At 40.2% G+C, this 17,442-nt stretch overlaps 3 protein-coding genes and 1 long non-coding RNA gene across 4 annotated transcripts in view; 1 reads left to right on the top strand and 3 right to left on the bottom strand.

Moving 5' to 3' along the window:
• The first annotated feature begins 106 nt into the window (after positions 1 to 106).
• LOC136262940 (ribosome biogenesis protein bop1-A-like) overlaps positions 107 to 17,442 on the top strand; it is a 23,559-nt gene continuing 6,223 nt past the window's right edge. Inside the window, 3 exon segments of the mRNA XM_066057359.1 lie at positions 107 to 753; positions 4,535 to 4,825; positions 17,043 to 17,095. The gene's annotated coding sequence lies outside the window, so the exon portion shown is untranslated.
• On the bottom strand, positions 1,396 to 2,611 carry LOC136262941 (uncharacterized). Its single transcript, XR_010704401.1, has 3 exons — positions 2,492 to 2,611; positions 1,621 to 1,670; positions 1,396 to 1,570 (listed from the first exon to the last, which is right to left on the bottom strand). It is a non-coding gene; the product is annotated as an uncharacterized lncRNA (long non-coding RNA).
• Positions 8,850 to 9,510, bottom strand: LOC136264916 (uncharacterized). Its single transcript, XM_066059682.1, has 2 exons — positions 9,196 to 9,510; positions 8,850 to 9,128 (listed from the first exon to the last, which is right to left on the bottom strand). Exons 1-2 carry the CDS (start codon positions 9,508 to 9,510, stop codon positions 8,850 to 8,852), a joined length of 594 nt encoding a protein of 197 aa, XP_065915754.1.
• LOC136264915 (uncharacterized) lies at positions 9,603 to 14,675 on the bottom strand. The gene has a single exon (XM_066059681.1). It carries the CDS (start codon positions 14,673 to 14,675, stop codon positions 9,603 to 9,605), a length of 5,073 nt encoding a protein of 1,690 aa, XP_065915753.1.

The following is a 17,442-nucleotide window of genomic DNA, read 5'->3' as shown; positions in this document are numbered from 1 at the left end:
TCTTTCTTGCATCTGGCTACGAAGATCAAAACACTTCACCTATTAAGCTTAAGGGTGTGGGTTTCAGGATTAAGAAGTGATTGCTAAGTGCAAGTTGTGTTATTCATGTTAAGGTGTTCTTTACGTTGCAAGATGTACTGTTCTTCCTCATTTCATTTTTAATGTTAGCTGGCAACAGAAACATCACAAATCATGCATGTCACATATACCACAATTTCACAAAAGGTTAATGCTACACTCCTAAGTGAGTACTAACCTCCACCCAAGACTGTCCAAAGTTTTGAGGCATTACACCTCTAGGTTGAGCCAGGTTCAATGCTCAATGTGCCGGGATCAATAGGCAGATTCTGAGTATCACTGAGGTGAGAACAGCCATTGGGTTCATGTCTGACCCAGCTTAAAGCTGGACATCAGACATTTATTACAGCTACCCCAAAATGTATTTATAATCTAATGATAACCATACACATTTGATTGTGGGATCTGATAGCACTCAATGTGAAACCTTAAACATTATCATGTTTGTGGTCACTATAGTTTCGCTACGTGCGTGGCATCACAGATACTATACTTACAAAGGATTGGCAACGCGCGATCAAAACAATAGTGACGTCATATCCAATCCTCGTTATGGTCTTTACGCGCCCTCTGCCCGGTTACTAGACGCACAAGATTCTTAGTTTCTTCTTCCGTAGCACGGGTAGTTATCTCTATTGACGTACAACCTTCTTCAAAAGAGCCCAGCACTACTAGGTGAGTAACTGATAAAGGAAAATAGCGTAACACACCCTAAAACATCAACCTAGCGTGTAAAGAAGTTCCAAAACTCATGGCTATTCACACTTGTGGAGTTTTTACAAAGAAATACAACCGCTTTGTTGAACACAATTTATAAGAGAATACTTGAAACCATTAGTAGAGTGTACTGCTTTGTTTCATAGAGGCTAAAATTATTTCCTAAGTTGTGATTTGAAGCTCATTTTGAAGTCATTTCGTTATGTTGATTTGTGGAGTTTTGTCGTAGTAGTGGGAGAAGAAACAGTAAGTTACTATACAGCAAAAGAGAGCTTAATGTTATGGTAATGGAATGCAAACATGCATGAGCTCAAATTCAGATGTGGCATTAGCCATCAATACATGTGATCCAGCAGCTCAATGTATTGCCCTGAAGTCACAGTCATTGGTGTATAGCCATCCACCACTTGGTTGAGATGGTCATTTTATCTAGACGCAGTGAGGGAGACAGTAGTGGAAGCAAAATGAAGCTGCTAGTAGTGAAGCACACTATATGTGAGACATCAACGTAGTTTATATTGGTGCATACAGTAGTCAATCAAGAGCCTACATTGATATAGTCGGTCCACTGGATATCGAATTGATGTACCCATGTCACACTGAAGGTAGCATACAAACCTGGCGTCGCCAGTATCAATCATGAACAAAACGTATACACACACCATACATTATAGACAAATACAATAACTGTTATTTAGTAGCCATGAACCGAAATGAGTTTGCCTGATACTACCTCGGCACATCATGTTCAGTATTGTCCACTGCAGTTCAGACTCTGTATCAGTACAAAATAAGCACAGTATACTGAATAGCACAACCACATACCAACTATTGTTGATAGCATGTTTCCACCCTTTTGTAGACTGTAAAAAATGCTAGAAAAGTGACAAACAGTGCATGGTTATAATATTGTTGTAACAATAATACAAATTGCTGTTTAAGATGCTGTTACTCTGTTATGAAACCTGACATATTATTCAGATCAATATAACCACGTACTCTTAAGGAACAGCCATGAAATGTAGACATGTCATAGATGGATTTGTTGAATTCCCTCTTAGAATTGATTTCATAGTTACAGAAAAATCACTAGTTCGGGAGGATAATGAAATTGACACAGCATTACAATCGCATCTATCACAGCTTGTGTGATCAGTTGCAACTACTCAGTGCTGAGGGGTCAGCAACAAGCTCTAAATCTTGTACGTCAATTCTTGAAATCTGAAATCTTTCACTCCAGCTAATTACTTGGTTGCTGACCTCTCAACCAAGGCAGACACATACCGTATGTAGTTAATGCACTATACCAGAGCACTACACCATGAAATGCTTATGACAGCCATGCCATCAAAGTTAAATCGTGAATGTAATATGAAAAGTCATTTCATGATTTGTTTCATAGGCCATGAAATGCATATGCATATTAGAATTTCATGGCACTAGAGATTTTGTGGGTGCAGTACCCATGAAAAATGGGAAAAACCATGGGATCTTCAGGGGCTTTCACAAGTAGAGGCACAACAACTTCATATGCTCATCTGATAGTGTTCAATAGGAAATAGACTGCAGGGAAGTATGCAAGAATACAAGTGATACAGGCAGATTGATCGATTTTACCTCGATGTTTACTCCATACAACCGCCGGGTGCACTATCATGGTTTATTAGTAGTACATCATCATATTGATATCACATACCAGCAGTATAATCCATTCGTTGACCTTTCAGGTGAGATTCCAGCTCGGATACAACAGTGTTAATTCCACCGTCACAGCTCAGCTGCAGCCGAGTCACCGGATTTTTATTTTTATTATTTATTAATGCTTTACAGCACAAGTGCTGAAGGTCTGTAGGACACCTGGTCCTACAGCCTGCTCAAAGACTTTAGCTACTTAGACTTTAACTACTTAAGGTGTGTTTGAAAAGTTGGAGAAAGGAGAAAAAATCCATGACTGGACCTAGGTAGCCTCGAACCTGCAGCCATCCGATTTACGGATCTCTTGTATAAATCCATTGGCGATGACGAAATGGACCTGCGGTCGTAACTCGCTACAATAATCTTTTGCAAGAGTAGTTCCCCTCTCGTAGACAACGAATAACAGCACTGGGAACGGCTGTCGTCTCAGCCGTATCTAGGACAATAGACGCGCTCACTTACGTAACAACTCACGTGACCATAACGAGGATTGTCGAACGGTTGTTATGCGCGTTGCCAATCCTTTGTAAGTATAGTATCTGTGGTGGCATGCATACCACTAAACTACCTACGGGTATGCTTTAAAGATCGAATTCACTATTCCTGGTTCAACATCATTAAAGTTGGATAGAGGCTTGCTGTATAGTAACAAGGTTACCGGACAAGCACTGAACTATTCTACCGCAATATTTTAAAATGAACTGACTTTCGGTTCAGTAACCACTGCCTAATAAATTTTCATTCTAGCTCCACCCCGTACTTCTTTATAAGGTAAGTGCATGCCTTCCGGCAATCAGACCATATATCACGTGTCAGAAAATCAGTTGTTGAACCATATAGAGAGTGTGCTGTGTGTGGGTCGAGCCATAGATATCTACGAACGTGCTCGAAGATGACTGAGGTGACGACCTCCTTGTACCACTATACTACTGACGAGCGCACCGACAGGCATGACAAGATCAGTGTGCATTATTCACGCAGTCAATTGATAGTTTTTACTAGACCGCTCTACTCGAGACTACCACAAAATTAGTCTCGCGCAGCCAGACCACTATTTCTCCCCACGGCGCTTATCGATTAGAGATTATAAGCGCCAGCTCGAAATTATTATTATTATTTTTAAAAATAGGCGCTTATAATCTATAATAATCTCAAGATGAAAATTTGTATAAGCATTTGCAAATAAAGCTAGTTGAAAAGTTGCAAGTTGTGATCACAATTGTGGAGGGCTATTTGGATAACAAAGAGTATAATCCTTTTGTAGAAATTGGTTTTCTATCACTCACAGAACACCTTCGCCCCCTATTTAAAAAATACAGTACTTTTTGAAGTATGCAGTATTGTGTTGTATGCTATACTATTTTGGGATATATAATTTGACTTTCAGTGTTTTTCAAGATGTTTGTCAGCTGTACTATATATATATATATATACTGTTCAGTACTAATGGTAATGTGGCCATGCAAGATGGCAGTGATACATGTTACGTACATCTGTTGTATACTTAAAAGTGGTGTTTACTGCTTAGTATGTACACAGGATTTCTTTAACAGTATAGCTGCATGAAAATAGGGAAACACTCAAGTACAAAGCAAAGTGTGGGTACATGGCATGTATATAGGTGTAAGGCTATAATGGTTTAATAGAATCAATAGACCCACACTAGAAGTTACACCCTTTTTGTGTCCACATTGTGTACACAAGATGTGGTGTGTGGCTGAAAGGCAATTTGACCATAGTATATATCTGTTAAATTATTCAAAGGCAGTGGATACTGAACCGAAAGTTGGCTCAACACTGTTTAAAATGGGTAGTACATGATGTGCTAATGTTGCTAACCACAAAGGTTGCTGATGTAACAAACCATATCCATATGCTGAAATAACACATTTGTGGTATTACAACTGAGGTATACTTAATTTAGCACAGGTAATGTGTTAATTTTGCAAATGATTATGCTGTTTCAGCAACTGAGATGGTTACATAGTAGCAGCTGTACACAGTTTATTAGAGTTTACATACTTTTGTTGTTTATATTGCACAGCACACTTTAGAGTTATGAAACCTCTAACTGGGCGAAGAGTGAGAATTTCTCTGCTTTGGAGAATGATCTTTTACATGGACAGTGGTAAAGATGTTTGATGGCTGAACTATCCAGGAATGGTAGTGGTCAGAGTACTTGATTACAGTTAGAGTTTGCAGGCCTAGTATAACATTTGAATGGTAGACAAACAGTTCTTCAATTCTGGCAAACTTGTGATATGTATGATCTTCATCGTGCGAGACACCGCGAGGGGAGAAAAAGTGGATTGGCCATGCAAGATTACTTGCAAAGGTACCTAGTACAAGTATAGAATACTGTGAGGTGTATAAAATTCCAAGCAGAGTTGGATTTCCGTGGGTCCCCTGGTCCCGGGTCTTTGGTCCCTAGTCTCGCGTAGCCAGACCCTATTTCTCAGCACGGCGCTTATAATTTCGGAGCAGACGCTTATAATTTCCAATCGATAAGCGCCGTGCGGAGAAATAGGGTCTGGCTACGCGAGACTACTTGGTCCCCGGGTCCACTGTTTTTACCTACCCCAGTCAGTCGGAGTGACAGATGGCTACCGCTCCCTAGCAATTAGTGCACCACAACCTAATGACATTTCAACACAAATTATTAGTATCCTGGAATATCCTACAATAACCATGTATTACAGGCGATGTAACGCAAATAAACTGGAATATCCTACCTTCATCACGTGAATAAGGTATTTTAACTTTATAAACTGCATCAAATCATTTTCGCAGTTACTGTGGCATTGAAAGCAGCTGAATTTTCTGTGGAGCAAGCATGCAGTCTACTGTATGATAATCTCCGGGATACAGGGGCGGATCTAGGATTTCAGAAGGGGGGTGCTAACATAATAATTGGTTGGCTAAGAAAAGCAACAACTGGTTAATACAACTAGCTATAGTGTGCTTCCAGGCATGCTCTATCTAGGGGGGGTCTGGGGGCATGCCCCCAAAGAAAAATTTAGCAAATTTAGCCTATTCAGTATTAATATTTGGCAATGTTTTTGACTGAAAAACAATGCCACTTTGTTTAAGTAATTCACAATGCGTTCGCTATGCTTGTAAAGCATTGTGAGTCACCTAAGTGTAATAATGATGAAATGACACCATTATTCCAGAACAGTTGTAATACTAGCTGTCATATAAGGGCACAGCCAGTAACTAAAAATTCTTTACATAAGGAGAAGGGTGCAGCTATACATGATCAATACTTGCCATTAATTTTGTGTTTGAAATACCTTAATTTTGCGGTACATTAAATTTAACAATTTGAGTTTGGTTTTTTGCTAATTGATTACATCAATTCATGAATTAATAAATCTGTATGGTAAATTCATCAATATACAAGATAGCTAAGTTTAATGTATTGCTTGGCTTAAGGTATAGCTAGTGTGTTTTACAGTCTCATGGCTCAAACTATAACGTCCAAACAGTAACAATGAAGAGAGGGCTTGAGCGGAGGGCAAGTATACACTCACCATGCAGTGTGTAGAGTACACATATGTAGAATTTTCCAGCTAGGGGGGTCTGGGGTGATGCTTCCTCTGGAAATTTTTGGAATATAGCTATCACAAGATTGAATCTGGAAGCTATTTTTAACCAAATACTCTATTGTACTGGAAGATTGTGGGGGTACAAGATGGATGAGAAAAACAGAACTACACCTTTAAATGCTATTGGATTATAAATAGTGGATTGTCAAAGACTTGGATTCACTGTAGAGATTTAAAATTTACACAAAAATAACTTCAACTTTGTAGTATATATAGCCACGGACTGTTCTGTTACTATTTCAATCTAACTTTTTCAACTGTAAGGCCCCATCACCATATTAATTTTTACAACCAGAGTCGAAAGTCACTTATACATATACAACTAGTTTTTGGCCAAAACTAACCCCCTTATAATGTGACAGCATAATTGCTGTGGTATCATTTGAGCTTATAAAGTAGCTAGAGCTTCAAGGGGTTTGGGAGTGCAAACCCTGTATGACATTAAATTTTATTAGCTTCAATTGATGCTAGATTCAGCATGGAACTTTGGTACTTAAAAAGCAGTTCTCAGATACTACAGCTTTGTTAACTGTATACATGCTAAGAAATTAACTGTTTTACTTAAGCATGTTAACCCAAGCATCAATATAGAAAATACTCACTATAATATTAAACTATTTGACAAAAGTTGTTCTCAGAAAGTGATTAGTGTACGGCAGGATGTTTGGAGCAATGGTAAGATTGCAGTGCACAGGTCAAGAAAACATACTGGCAACTTCTTGAAAAAAACGTTATGATGGATGTTCTATTAGAGTAGTTGACTGTTCTATTAGAGTATTTCGATTTTTAGCAGCTTTTAGGTTAAGTCTCACACCAAAAGTATAATTTGAACCCCTCTTAATAATTTTAAGTAAAGAGTAGCCATTCTCCCTTCTCTTTCCATCTTTTCATTGCCCATGCGTACATATAAGATGCAATTGCATCTATACTGCAACTTCTAGAAGCTTCCTAGCTTGCACATGATAAAATTTTGGGAGGGAAGGGCTGCAGCACCCCAAGCACCCTCCCTAAATACGCCCTTGGGATATAATGACTCTGTTGTGGAGCTGTTCAAAGAAAACGAGATCGCCGGCATGATGGCACTGCACGAGGACACTAGCGTCGACAAGGAGGACATGAAATAACTGGGGATTACTTTAGGGCACCCAAAGAAATTGCTTCGTGCGCTTGGACCGACAATGATAGATCTTCCATAAAGACTGAACGAACATCGCCTCTGAGTGTGGTAGCTGGTACAACACACCACAGCAGCTTTCATCTAATTTCTCATAGTGAGATGAACCTATCGTGTCAAATCCCCACGTTTTCCCCAGTTGAAACCGCTGGAGTGCTTAATGAATTGTCAAATGCTAGAGGCACCACCTTCATGTCAATGCCCCTTGTATAGTCCCACCTATGCCCGAAGGGGGCAATACATTGATAGGTGCATTACACACTGCATTGTCTATGGTATAGTAGTTTTGTATTGGCAAGGTTTTATGTATCCTGCCATTTGACAGCCAACTATAATTATTATACTGTAGTTTCCACTGGATGATGTCACACATTAATGGAGACATAACTAGGACAAGAGAACTCCTGTCTTAAGCAGTCCACCACTTGGGCTACTTGTCATAGTCCCAGAGGCGGATCAAGGGGGGGGGGGCTTTGGGGGCTGAAGCCCCCCCTTCACTTTTAGGCTTTACTTGATCAATATATAATGAAATTTTGTCTTAGCATAATTATGTGATCACTAATAATACAAATACTCATAAAACCACCTTATAAACATCTTTCCAAGGTATTATCAGTGGATTTATGCTAAAGTTCATGTAACAAGGACCCGGATCAGCATTGGAGGTGTACAAGATCAAGATACTCTAATAGAGCAGTCAGCTAACTACTCTAATAGAACATACACTGGAAGTATATAGTTGGTTCTGTTATGGAATTTTTCCAAATATGCCTGCACCTATACATACAATGAAGTGCATTGGTCTGTTTAAAGGGCTTCATTCATCTACTTGTGTAGTTAATATGTATGGCAATACTTAATTCAGGTACATAATTTCCATTGAAAATGCTCTCAGATTCAATCTTGTATTGTTCAAATTTCAAAATTTTCCACTTTCAATATTATTATTATTATTATTCTAACATGCACTTATTCAGTGTTGTGCAATTGTGAGAGGGTGCATCATGTACTTGGTTGTCTGTACCTACCCAAACTTTTTCCATTAACAAAATGCTTCAGAGAGCCATACCTATAATCTAAAGGCAGTATATAAAATATCTACAGGCAGAAAATATTATGAATTTTATGTGGAAATGTCTCCAAATTGCAGTATTTTAGCATCTATTTTTCAAAAATTTCCTGGGGGCATGTCCTCAGACCCCCCTAGTTCCAGCATGCTTCACATGCTGGGAAGTGTGCTTCGCACACCTCTACCCAAGAGATTAATACCTTGAGTTAGCCCCCCCCCCCCCTTTTATAAATCCTAGATCCGCCCCTGAGTCCTGCTACTATAGTTCTCATGATGGAAGACAAAATATTTTCAGACCAACAACTACAAGCAGTGGTGCACCTTGTCTGTAAGACTAAATAGGCCAGGTTCTAGAGATAGGAGCGACACGTCGGGATCACCACGTTGACGACTGATAGAATTAAAGCACGTGACATACGCTAGATTACAAGCACAATAAACGCACACCATATACACGTGTTCTAACTATAGTACATTACGTAATAGTATTCCAAATACTAAGTCAGTTCTAGACATCCTCCGGGGGCAGGCCGAGCAAACCATTCCATTCTTTCATCTTCTGGATTGCCTTAGAAGCAGCTGCTCTCATTGAGCGTGTACGAATTGTAGCTGTGTTCTGGACATCTTCATTAACTATGTTATTAGTTGGTGATTCAACATCTTCTGTGATGGCAGGGCCATTCTGTTCTATGTCCTGTACTTCCAGAGGATATAATTTGGAAACTGGTCTCGTTGTTGCATGAGTGCTTGTTCTTATATGAGCAGCTCGCACTTGATCATCATTGCCCTTGATGAGGTCTGTAACTATGGCTAGCTAGTTTCCACTGTAATCTCGGTTTATTGTCTTCATGTACAATCACTATATCCCCTTTACTTATCATCTGTTTACTCTGCTTGCTCTGCTTGGTGCTCTTGTAGAATTCTCGTAATGATGTTAAACACTCTTTCTTCCATCGTGAGGTAAAATGTCCAATCAATTGTGTCAATTTATCTGCTCTTTTCCTGAGGTCTATGCTGTCAACATAACTTGGATCATTGATTTCTTCATCATCATTGAGGGGGCGAGGAACTTGCTGTATTCTCCTACCATAAAGTAGGTGGGATGGTGTTAATGGTTGAGGGTCTTGTAAATCAGAATTAACATAAGTGAGTGGTCTATCATTTAACATACTCTCGACTTCTACTATGACTGTCTGTAGTTGTTGGAGGGAGATAAACGTTCTGCCAAGTGTCTTTCTGATAGCTTGTTTGGTCAGTCCTATTAGACGCTCCCAAAACCCCCCATACCATGAGCACACTTCGGAATAAATCTCCAATCAACGCCTTGACGTCCAAGGGTTTCCTTGATGTCATTGGATTCAAACGGTGTCTTCAATTCCTCGGCGACGGCAAGATATGTAGAAGCATTATCAGATAGAATAACAGACGGAAAAGATCTTCTACTGGAAAACCTTCTGAAGGCTAACAGAAAGGTTTCGGTTGACAAATCTGTGACTATTTCCAGGTGGATCGCTCTTGTACTAGCACAGGTAAAGAGACATATGTAAGCTTTACTCTCACCAATAGGGTCCTTGACATAAAGTGTCCCAGTGAAATCTACCCCCGTCACAGCAAATGGTCTGGCTGATCCAACACGGGTCTTGGGAAGTGGAGGTAGATCAGGAGTCTTGTAAGGTTTCCCCATTGCTCTGGCACATGCGACACATTTCCTCAAGATGCTTCTGATCCGTTGTCTAATGGTGGGGATCCAGTAAACCTGTCGAACTGCTGTCATAGTAATAGCTGTTCCACCATGATGAAGCTTCTTATGTGTGTCTTGGATGATCATGGTAGTTAATGGATGCTTAGGTGGTAGCAAATAAGGAAACTTTGTACATTGGTCCAAAGGAGCGTTATGGATCCTTCCTCCACATCTGATCAGGCTGTCTTGATCCAAGTACAAGCGAAGTTGTCTCACTAGATTAGGGCATGAACCCTGTTTCTTCAGTAAGTATGAAAGCTCAGTCAAATAACTAGTGGACTGACTGCTGGAGATCCAATGTTTCCTGGCACTGTTCAATTCTGTTGCAGTCAGTGGACCATTAAGCAGTGGTTGTTGTTTACGTGAATTATGAATGTACCTAAGCACATATGCTGTGACGGCTAACAACTTGCTAATACTACTAATGTGTGCAATGTCAACAATGTTATGAATACCTACTGTGGTCTCATCACTGCCCTGGAGAGTTGAGGTTGTATTCTCAGAATCTTCGTCCTCGTCTACCAGTTGTAGTAGGGCATTAGTTGGTACCCATTGTGGCCAGTCTTGTCTGGATATCAGCCATTGCGGTCCATGTAACCATAACTCTGATGAGAAAAACTGTTGGGCAGAAACTCCCCTTGTTAGAAGATCAGCAGGGTTGTCACCAGACGGTGTGAATGACCATGAATTAGCTGGGAATGCTCCAACAATTTCTGTAACACGGTGTGAAATAAATGGCTTGGACTGATGGTGTGACTTGTATATCCAGTGGAGAACTATTTGGCTGTCTGTCCACAAATGTATGTGGCTGGAGGAATCATCATGTTGAAAGTGGATGGCTGATTTGACAAATTGCACAAGCCTTGTAGCCATAGCAGCTGCCATCAATTCTAATCGAGGAAGGGTAACAGTCTTGATTGGAGCCACACGACACTTTGACATAGCTAGGGAAATATCTTGGTTCTGGCAGATGTATACGACAGCACCATATGCTTTAGTACTGGCATCTGAGAAGGCGTATAGATGACAATTAGATGTAATTGGTGTAGAGAGGTAGGTTCTCGGAATGATAAACCGTGGTAGCTGCATCAGGTCAGGGAGAATACTAAGCCAGTTATCTGTGATCTTTTCCGAGAGAGGTTCGTCCCATGTAAACTTGGTCTGCCAGATCTCTTGAAGTAAGATTTTGGCTCTGACTGATACAGGTGTTACAAAACCCAAGGGGTCGAATATCTGTGATGAAGTTTGTAGAACATCCCTCTTGGTAACAAATGTGTTAGCTGGTGAGAGCTGCCTTGGAGCAAGTGACAACGTGTCAGTGGTGGTATTCCATCTGAGTCCCAGAAGTCCTATGGTTGGATTGGGATCGCTTGTTTTGTCCCTTGCTGTGATTGCTTGAAGACTGCGGCTATTGGATGACCAAGAACGGAGATTAAAGTTTGCTTGGTTCATAAGATCTCTAGACTCCTTGTAGTAAACTTGTAACTCATCCTCCGTGTTGCAGCCAGACAAAATGTTGTCCACATACATGTTCTCCTTCATGTCTTCTGCAACTGGGGTTCCAACTTTACTAAGATGTAAATCGAGCACTGCTGCAAGCATGAATGGTGAGCTAGATGACCCAAACGGAACGACAGTAAAACGGTATGTAGCAAACTTGTCTGAGTTCTCTGACGGAAGTGTCCATAAAAATCTGGTGAAGTTCCGGTCATCAGGATGCAGCTTCACGTGCAGGAATGCCTTCTCTATATCTGTTGAGAGAGCAAAAACATGACAACGAAATCTGATCAATATGCCACACAGGTTGTTCAAAAATGGAGGTTCAGCAACCAAACAATCATTGAGGCTAGCTGACTTACTGTTACCATGGCAACTACAGTCATAGACAATACGGATGGGAGTTGTGGCAGAGTCCTTCTTGACTGCACGGTGGGATAGATAATGGATGTGTTCTGCAGTATCATTTTCATCAACTCTTTCAATGAAACCTCTCTTCTCTTGATCCTTGATGATGTTGTCATAGATGTTTAGTAGATCTGGTGTTTGTCTGAGTTTCTGTAGCAATGTGGTTGTTCGCTTCTTACAAATGTTGATGTTTGAGGGTAAGAAGGGTTTGTCCTCTTTCCATGGAAATCTTGCTATATACATGCCCTCAGGTGTTTGAGTGATGGAAGACTCTTGATATGTGTGAAGGAATGTAGAGTCTACAGCTGATGTGTTGGTATCTGTACCAACTGATTCAATGGACCAAAATTTATCAAGATTTGGTTCTTCAGGTGTTACCGTGGAAGCCATTTGCAGTAGAATAGAAGTGGCTGTCTGAGAGAATGAGTACGGTAATGGCCCCGACAAGAGATAGCCTAGTTTGGACTCCTGAGCTGTGGGACCATCTCCTCTAACAATTGTATCTTGTACAAATTCCCAGTAGAAGTCAGTTCCAATCAAGATTGAAATTGTAAAGTTCTTGTCTGATGTAATCGGGTGAGCTAGCTTGAGTCCACTCAAATGGGGCATAGCGCTGACAGACATGGGAACACCGTTCTGTATTGGAGCAGCAATCGTTGGTACAATGAGCACTGATATAGAAATTAGTTCTCCACTGATGGTTTCTATCTTCACTGTGGTGACTCCAAGTTTCTGTTGTAATCTAGATGTGCTGCCAAATGATGCCAAGGAAATGTCTGTTGTACCAGCGGGTAAAATGCCTAGTTCTTCGACCATCTCTGTAGATATAAATGACCTTTGGGCACCTTCATCAAACAGAATATTTGCCATGGTCTTGATGTTTCCAGCTATAACAGGAGCAACAGCGGTGTTAAGTAGGCATGTAGATAGTGTCTGTGGAGCTTTACAAGGTGATATCGGTGTAAGAAGCCCTGTAACATCAGTCGAAGAATTGGGTGTTGGTGGCTTAGTATCAGCTGTCTGGTCCTGTGTACTAGGTCTCGAGGGTTGTGTCTCACCGTTGCACAAGGTGGTGTGATGTTTCTTTTTGCATTTCTTGCAACGGAATCTTGATTGGCACTGTGCTACCTTGTGATGTGCCAAACAGTTGAAGCATAGGTTTTCCCTCTTGATAATCTCTAGCCGCTTTTGTTGGTCTGTGACAGATTCACAAGTGTGAGTAAGGTGTGGCCCTTTGCAGAACATGCACACCGGTCCTTTCTTCTTGCTAACATTACCACGGGTAGTTGAGGGGTCTCTATATTTGGCATTGACTTGAGAGGCGGCTGTGGTTGAGGTGTCAGTAACTGGATTGTACGGAGTCTGTAGACCAGATTCAAGTACTCTGATTTCCTTCTGCATAGCAGCCATTAGATCTGAGAGTATCCACTGGGTGTTGGAGTGTTCTCTAGCAAGGTTGCGTCTAACTTCAGTGGTGAGCTTATTCATGACAATTGGCACTAGCAAATATCCGTACGATTTCTCTGACTTTCCGAGTGATGACAGGCCACGGATGTGGCTTTCCATAGTGTCATAAAACATTCGTAGACTCGACAAATTGTTTGTTGGGGAAGTCATGCTAACCAGAGCCTTCATGTGGGCGTTAACCAGTTCATGTGGTTGGCCAAAACGATCTCGAAGTAGTGTTATAGCATGTACATAGTTCCGATCTGTAAGAGGCAATCCACCAATTGCTCTGGCAGCATTACCCTGCAATTGTGCCTTAAGATAATTGAACTTCTGTATCCCACTGAGGTTGGGATTGGCATCAATTGCAGCATAGAATGAATCCCAGAATGTCTGCCAAGTTAAGGGGTCACCTGAGAAAGTAGGCAAGGACAGCTTTGGTAGACGGCTAGTGGCAAACTGTTGGGTGCTGGCGTGATATCCAGCTGCTGAAGTGGGAAACAGACTATGATGTGTAAAGTGATCCACTGATGTCGTGTACAAGTTTCTAGCATCAGGTACTGACAGCAACACTGAACTTTGATGATTGGCAAAATTTGTGATGGATGTGGTGGGGGCAAGTGGTATCAAAGGTGGTGGTGCAACATTGCTAATAACAAGGGTTTCTGGCAGTGATAGAGAGGATACCACATTACTGGTTTGCTGAACCTGAACAGGAGGTGTTAACAATTTTGTAGTTACTGAATTTGATGACACTGCAATATTATTTGCCCCTACTACACTATCCAACTGTGGTGGGCTGGTATCAGATGGTAAGTTTGCACTTATTTGTGATTCACTACTGCGTGATACTGTGGTGACTGACTGTGGTGGACTTGTACTATCTACAGACTGACTCACTTGTGGTTGGTTTGTTGGTTGACTGGTGTTCTTTGGCTGTTTCTGTATATCTATGAAGGTTTGAACTCTTGTTAACTTGTCTGCAATATCATCCTTAAGGTCCTCAGATTCCATAATGTAGTCTTCCAGCCCTTGAGGCTCATCAATTAGAGTAATAATCTGTTCATCAATTTTGTTTAACTTGTCACACTTGTCCTGGAGTTGTTCCATGGCTTTAGTGAGTAGTGCGATAGAGTACTCGTCCACTTCCTTGTCAACAAGGTCATCGATCTTGTTGTAGAGTCGCGTCATGTGGGACTTTAGTCCTTTGCGAGAGGCTTGATGGCGAGACAATTGCTCCATCTATCCAGCGTGATCCGCTATTAACACAAAAACAACGACGGTATCAAATGGGTTCGTGGCTTGCCTTAACGGGTACCGTTATCAACGATTTGCCACGGTAAAACGACTTCTTTGGCTGGGGTTAATGTGTTCTTGGGCGAAATCCTGGTCACAGCACCAATGTCTGTAAGACTAAATAGGCCAGGTTCTAGAGATAGGAGCGACACGTCGGGATCACCACGTTGACGACTGATAGAATTAAAGCACGTGACATACGCTAGATTACAAGCACAATAAACGCACACCATATACACGTGTTCTAACTATAGTACATTACGTAATAGTATTCTAAATACTAAGTCAGTTCTAGACACACCTATGTCTTTGCATGCCAGTTTGCACTGTTCTTTAGTCCCCACTCGAAGACAACAGGAGAATTCAACTTTCTCTCAAAGACAAAGCAATTTTAGACCTCGTGTTTTTCGTCCAACATTTCATCCGCATGCAGGAAAGCCAGCAAAGAAAAAACAGAGGCTCCTGTATCTCATACTGAAAATTAAAAGTTTTTCTTATAGTTGTGAATACACATGTGTAGATATACAATTGTCCAAGTATTTCTTCATGGTGTCTTTTTTTTCTTTTTTTTGAAGTAGCTCATTGCTCTACCATTGAAAACTATCTGGCTATGCCCCTGAGGGGTAATATTGGTATGAAAGTTACATGGTGGAGTCTAACACACATGCCATTATCGGGGTCTAGGAGAATGCCCTGAAAAATTCTTCGATTTTAAAAAATGCCCTGAAAAATTCTTTGATTTTAAAATAGTATTTTACCAGGCAAATTTGAGTAAGTAAAATACAAAAGAAGCATAAAAAATAATGTCTTCTTATTGGTGTCAGTGACTGTTCTATCAGAATAATTGACCTTTTGTTACAAGCATTGGCCTAAAAGTGTCCCCACCCTATATGATCTATACCATCGTTATCAAAAAAGCAGAGCATTTGAGCACAGGCAATATACTCCTAGTATTTTACTTCGCTGTAGGGCTTCAGTGTGATAGAATGTTTGGATAACTGATAGTCCACTGTACTATTACAAAACTAAATAGTAGCTTATCCAAACTAAATTTTATGTATGATCGTTAGTATCCTATATAGTTATAAGGAATATCTAATCAAAAACAGCTAAGCTGTAAAAAAGGGTGCGACCTCCAAAAAGGCCAGGATGAAAAAAGATGTGAAATCCAAGGTGGTGGCCAAGAAATGGCTGTGATGGTAGGTTAATGGCAAATTGTTTAATAACGACAATTCAGGTGAATTTGTGTTGCCTCCTCCAAGTTTCACTTGGATTTGGTACCAAATTTGCCTGAATTGTCGTTATTGGCTAGCATCTTGAAGTGAGACCATCAAATTAGCCAAAAGTAGGGATTAAAGTATGTCTCATTTTAGGAAGTAGTCGTCTAAACTTGTTTCCTTACTTTTTACTGCTGGATAATTTTTCATTTCAGCTGTAACAATTTTGAGCTTGTTTCCTTACTTTGTGTAGCTTGTATATCAACCCCTACTTCCTTTTGAAATTTTTAATTTTTTAAATAGCTAGTTTGTCAACTTTTTTTTTGTCTAGCTAGCTAGCTATATTATACTCTTTTTGTTTTCCACATAATATGGTGTGGCTTGATCATTGGACAGTGTCCTCAAAATAGTTCAGTTGTGTATTGGTGTATCATATCGGTTTTAAGCAGGAATATCGGCTCCCACCGATATAGTCAAAATTTCTATATCGGTCACCAATACGATATGTATCGGTATATTGGTACACCTGTAGTCTTTTCACAAAAGCGGTGTACATGCTTAGTTTAAGTACTGTTTTTGTCTGTTAGTAGTGTGTATGTAATAGCTAGAAATTTGACTGTCTGTTTAATGATTTGAGATTTGTCTACTCAGTCACCATGAGATACAGTGAAAAACTACAGTACAAAGATTCTTATGATGTCTTGATAATCAGAACACTTGTCCATGGTATTATTTGTAATAGCCTGGCATCGAAATACTTCACTAGCTAATGAGGACAACTTCAGCACAGTTCCATGACTCCCAGAATTAACTCTAGTACAAATAAATACAGCATCCTTATAATTATATGTAAAGCAAAAAGCCATGTGTCTGACTGTCATGCATTTCTTATTTACAGGCCTGTCACAGTCATGAACCGTATGCTGCAAAACATTATTTGTGGACCTTTCACATGCATGTACTCTGTTGCTATGGTGACCACTTTTGCTAATTGTTTTGTCACTACACTTAGCATTTTCCAAGTTTCCTATAGTATACAGAACAGCTATACATGAGCTACAGTAGAAACCATCACTTTATTATGATACTTCTACAGGTCATGATGAGTCATACAATCCACCACCTGAATATCTACCCACTGATGAGGAGGTGTGTCACTTGTTTGAAGTGTTTGCATGTGTACCAGGACTACTTCACATCATGATATTTTGCTCAATATAAGTCTGACAACAAATAAATTTTTGTTTCTAAAGACATATGTGACCTGGTCTGACAAAACTAGGCTTATCGCCTATTTACAAGTACTGAAGGCTTATCGCCTATTTACAAGTACTGAAGTACGCTGGTTTTAAGTTTTCAAAGTGTTGTATCTCGCAAATGGCTTTAGTTACATGTACAAAATTTTCACATGTTTTTCACCAATTCCTTATCTTTAATACCATCCAGTGAACAAGTAGCCAACAGTCAAGCTTCCCACCATTTTAGTTAGTTTTTTT

Source organism: Dysidea avara, chromosome 8 (genome assembly GCF_963678975.1).
Source record: "Dysidea avara chromosome 8, odDysAvar1.4, whole genome shotgun sequence".
Lineage (NCBI taxonomy): Eukaryota > Metazoa > Porifera > Demospongiae > Dictyoceratida > Dysideidae > Dysidea > Dysidea avara.
The sequence above is the reverse complement of the archived record's forward strand: the minus strand, read 5'-3'. Positions and strand labels throughout refer to the sequence as shown.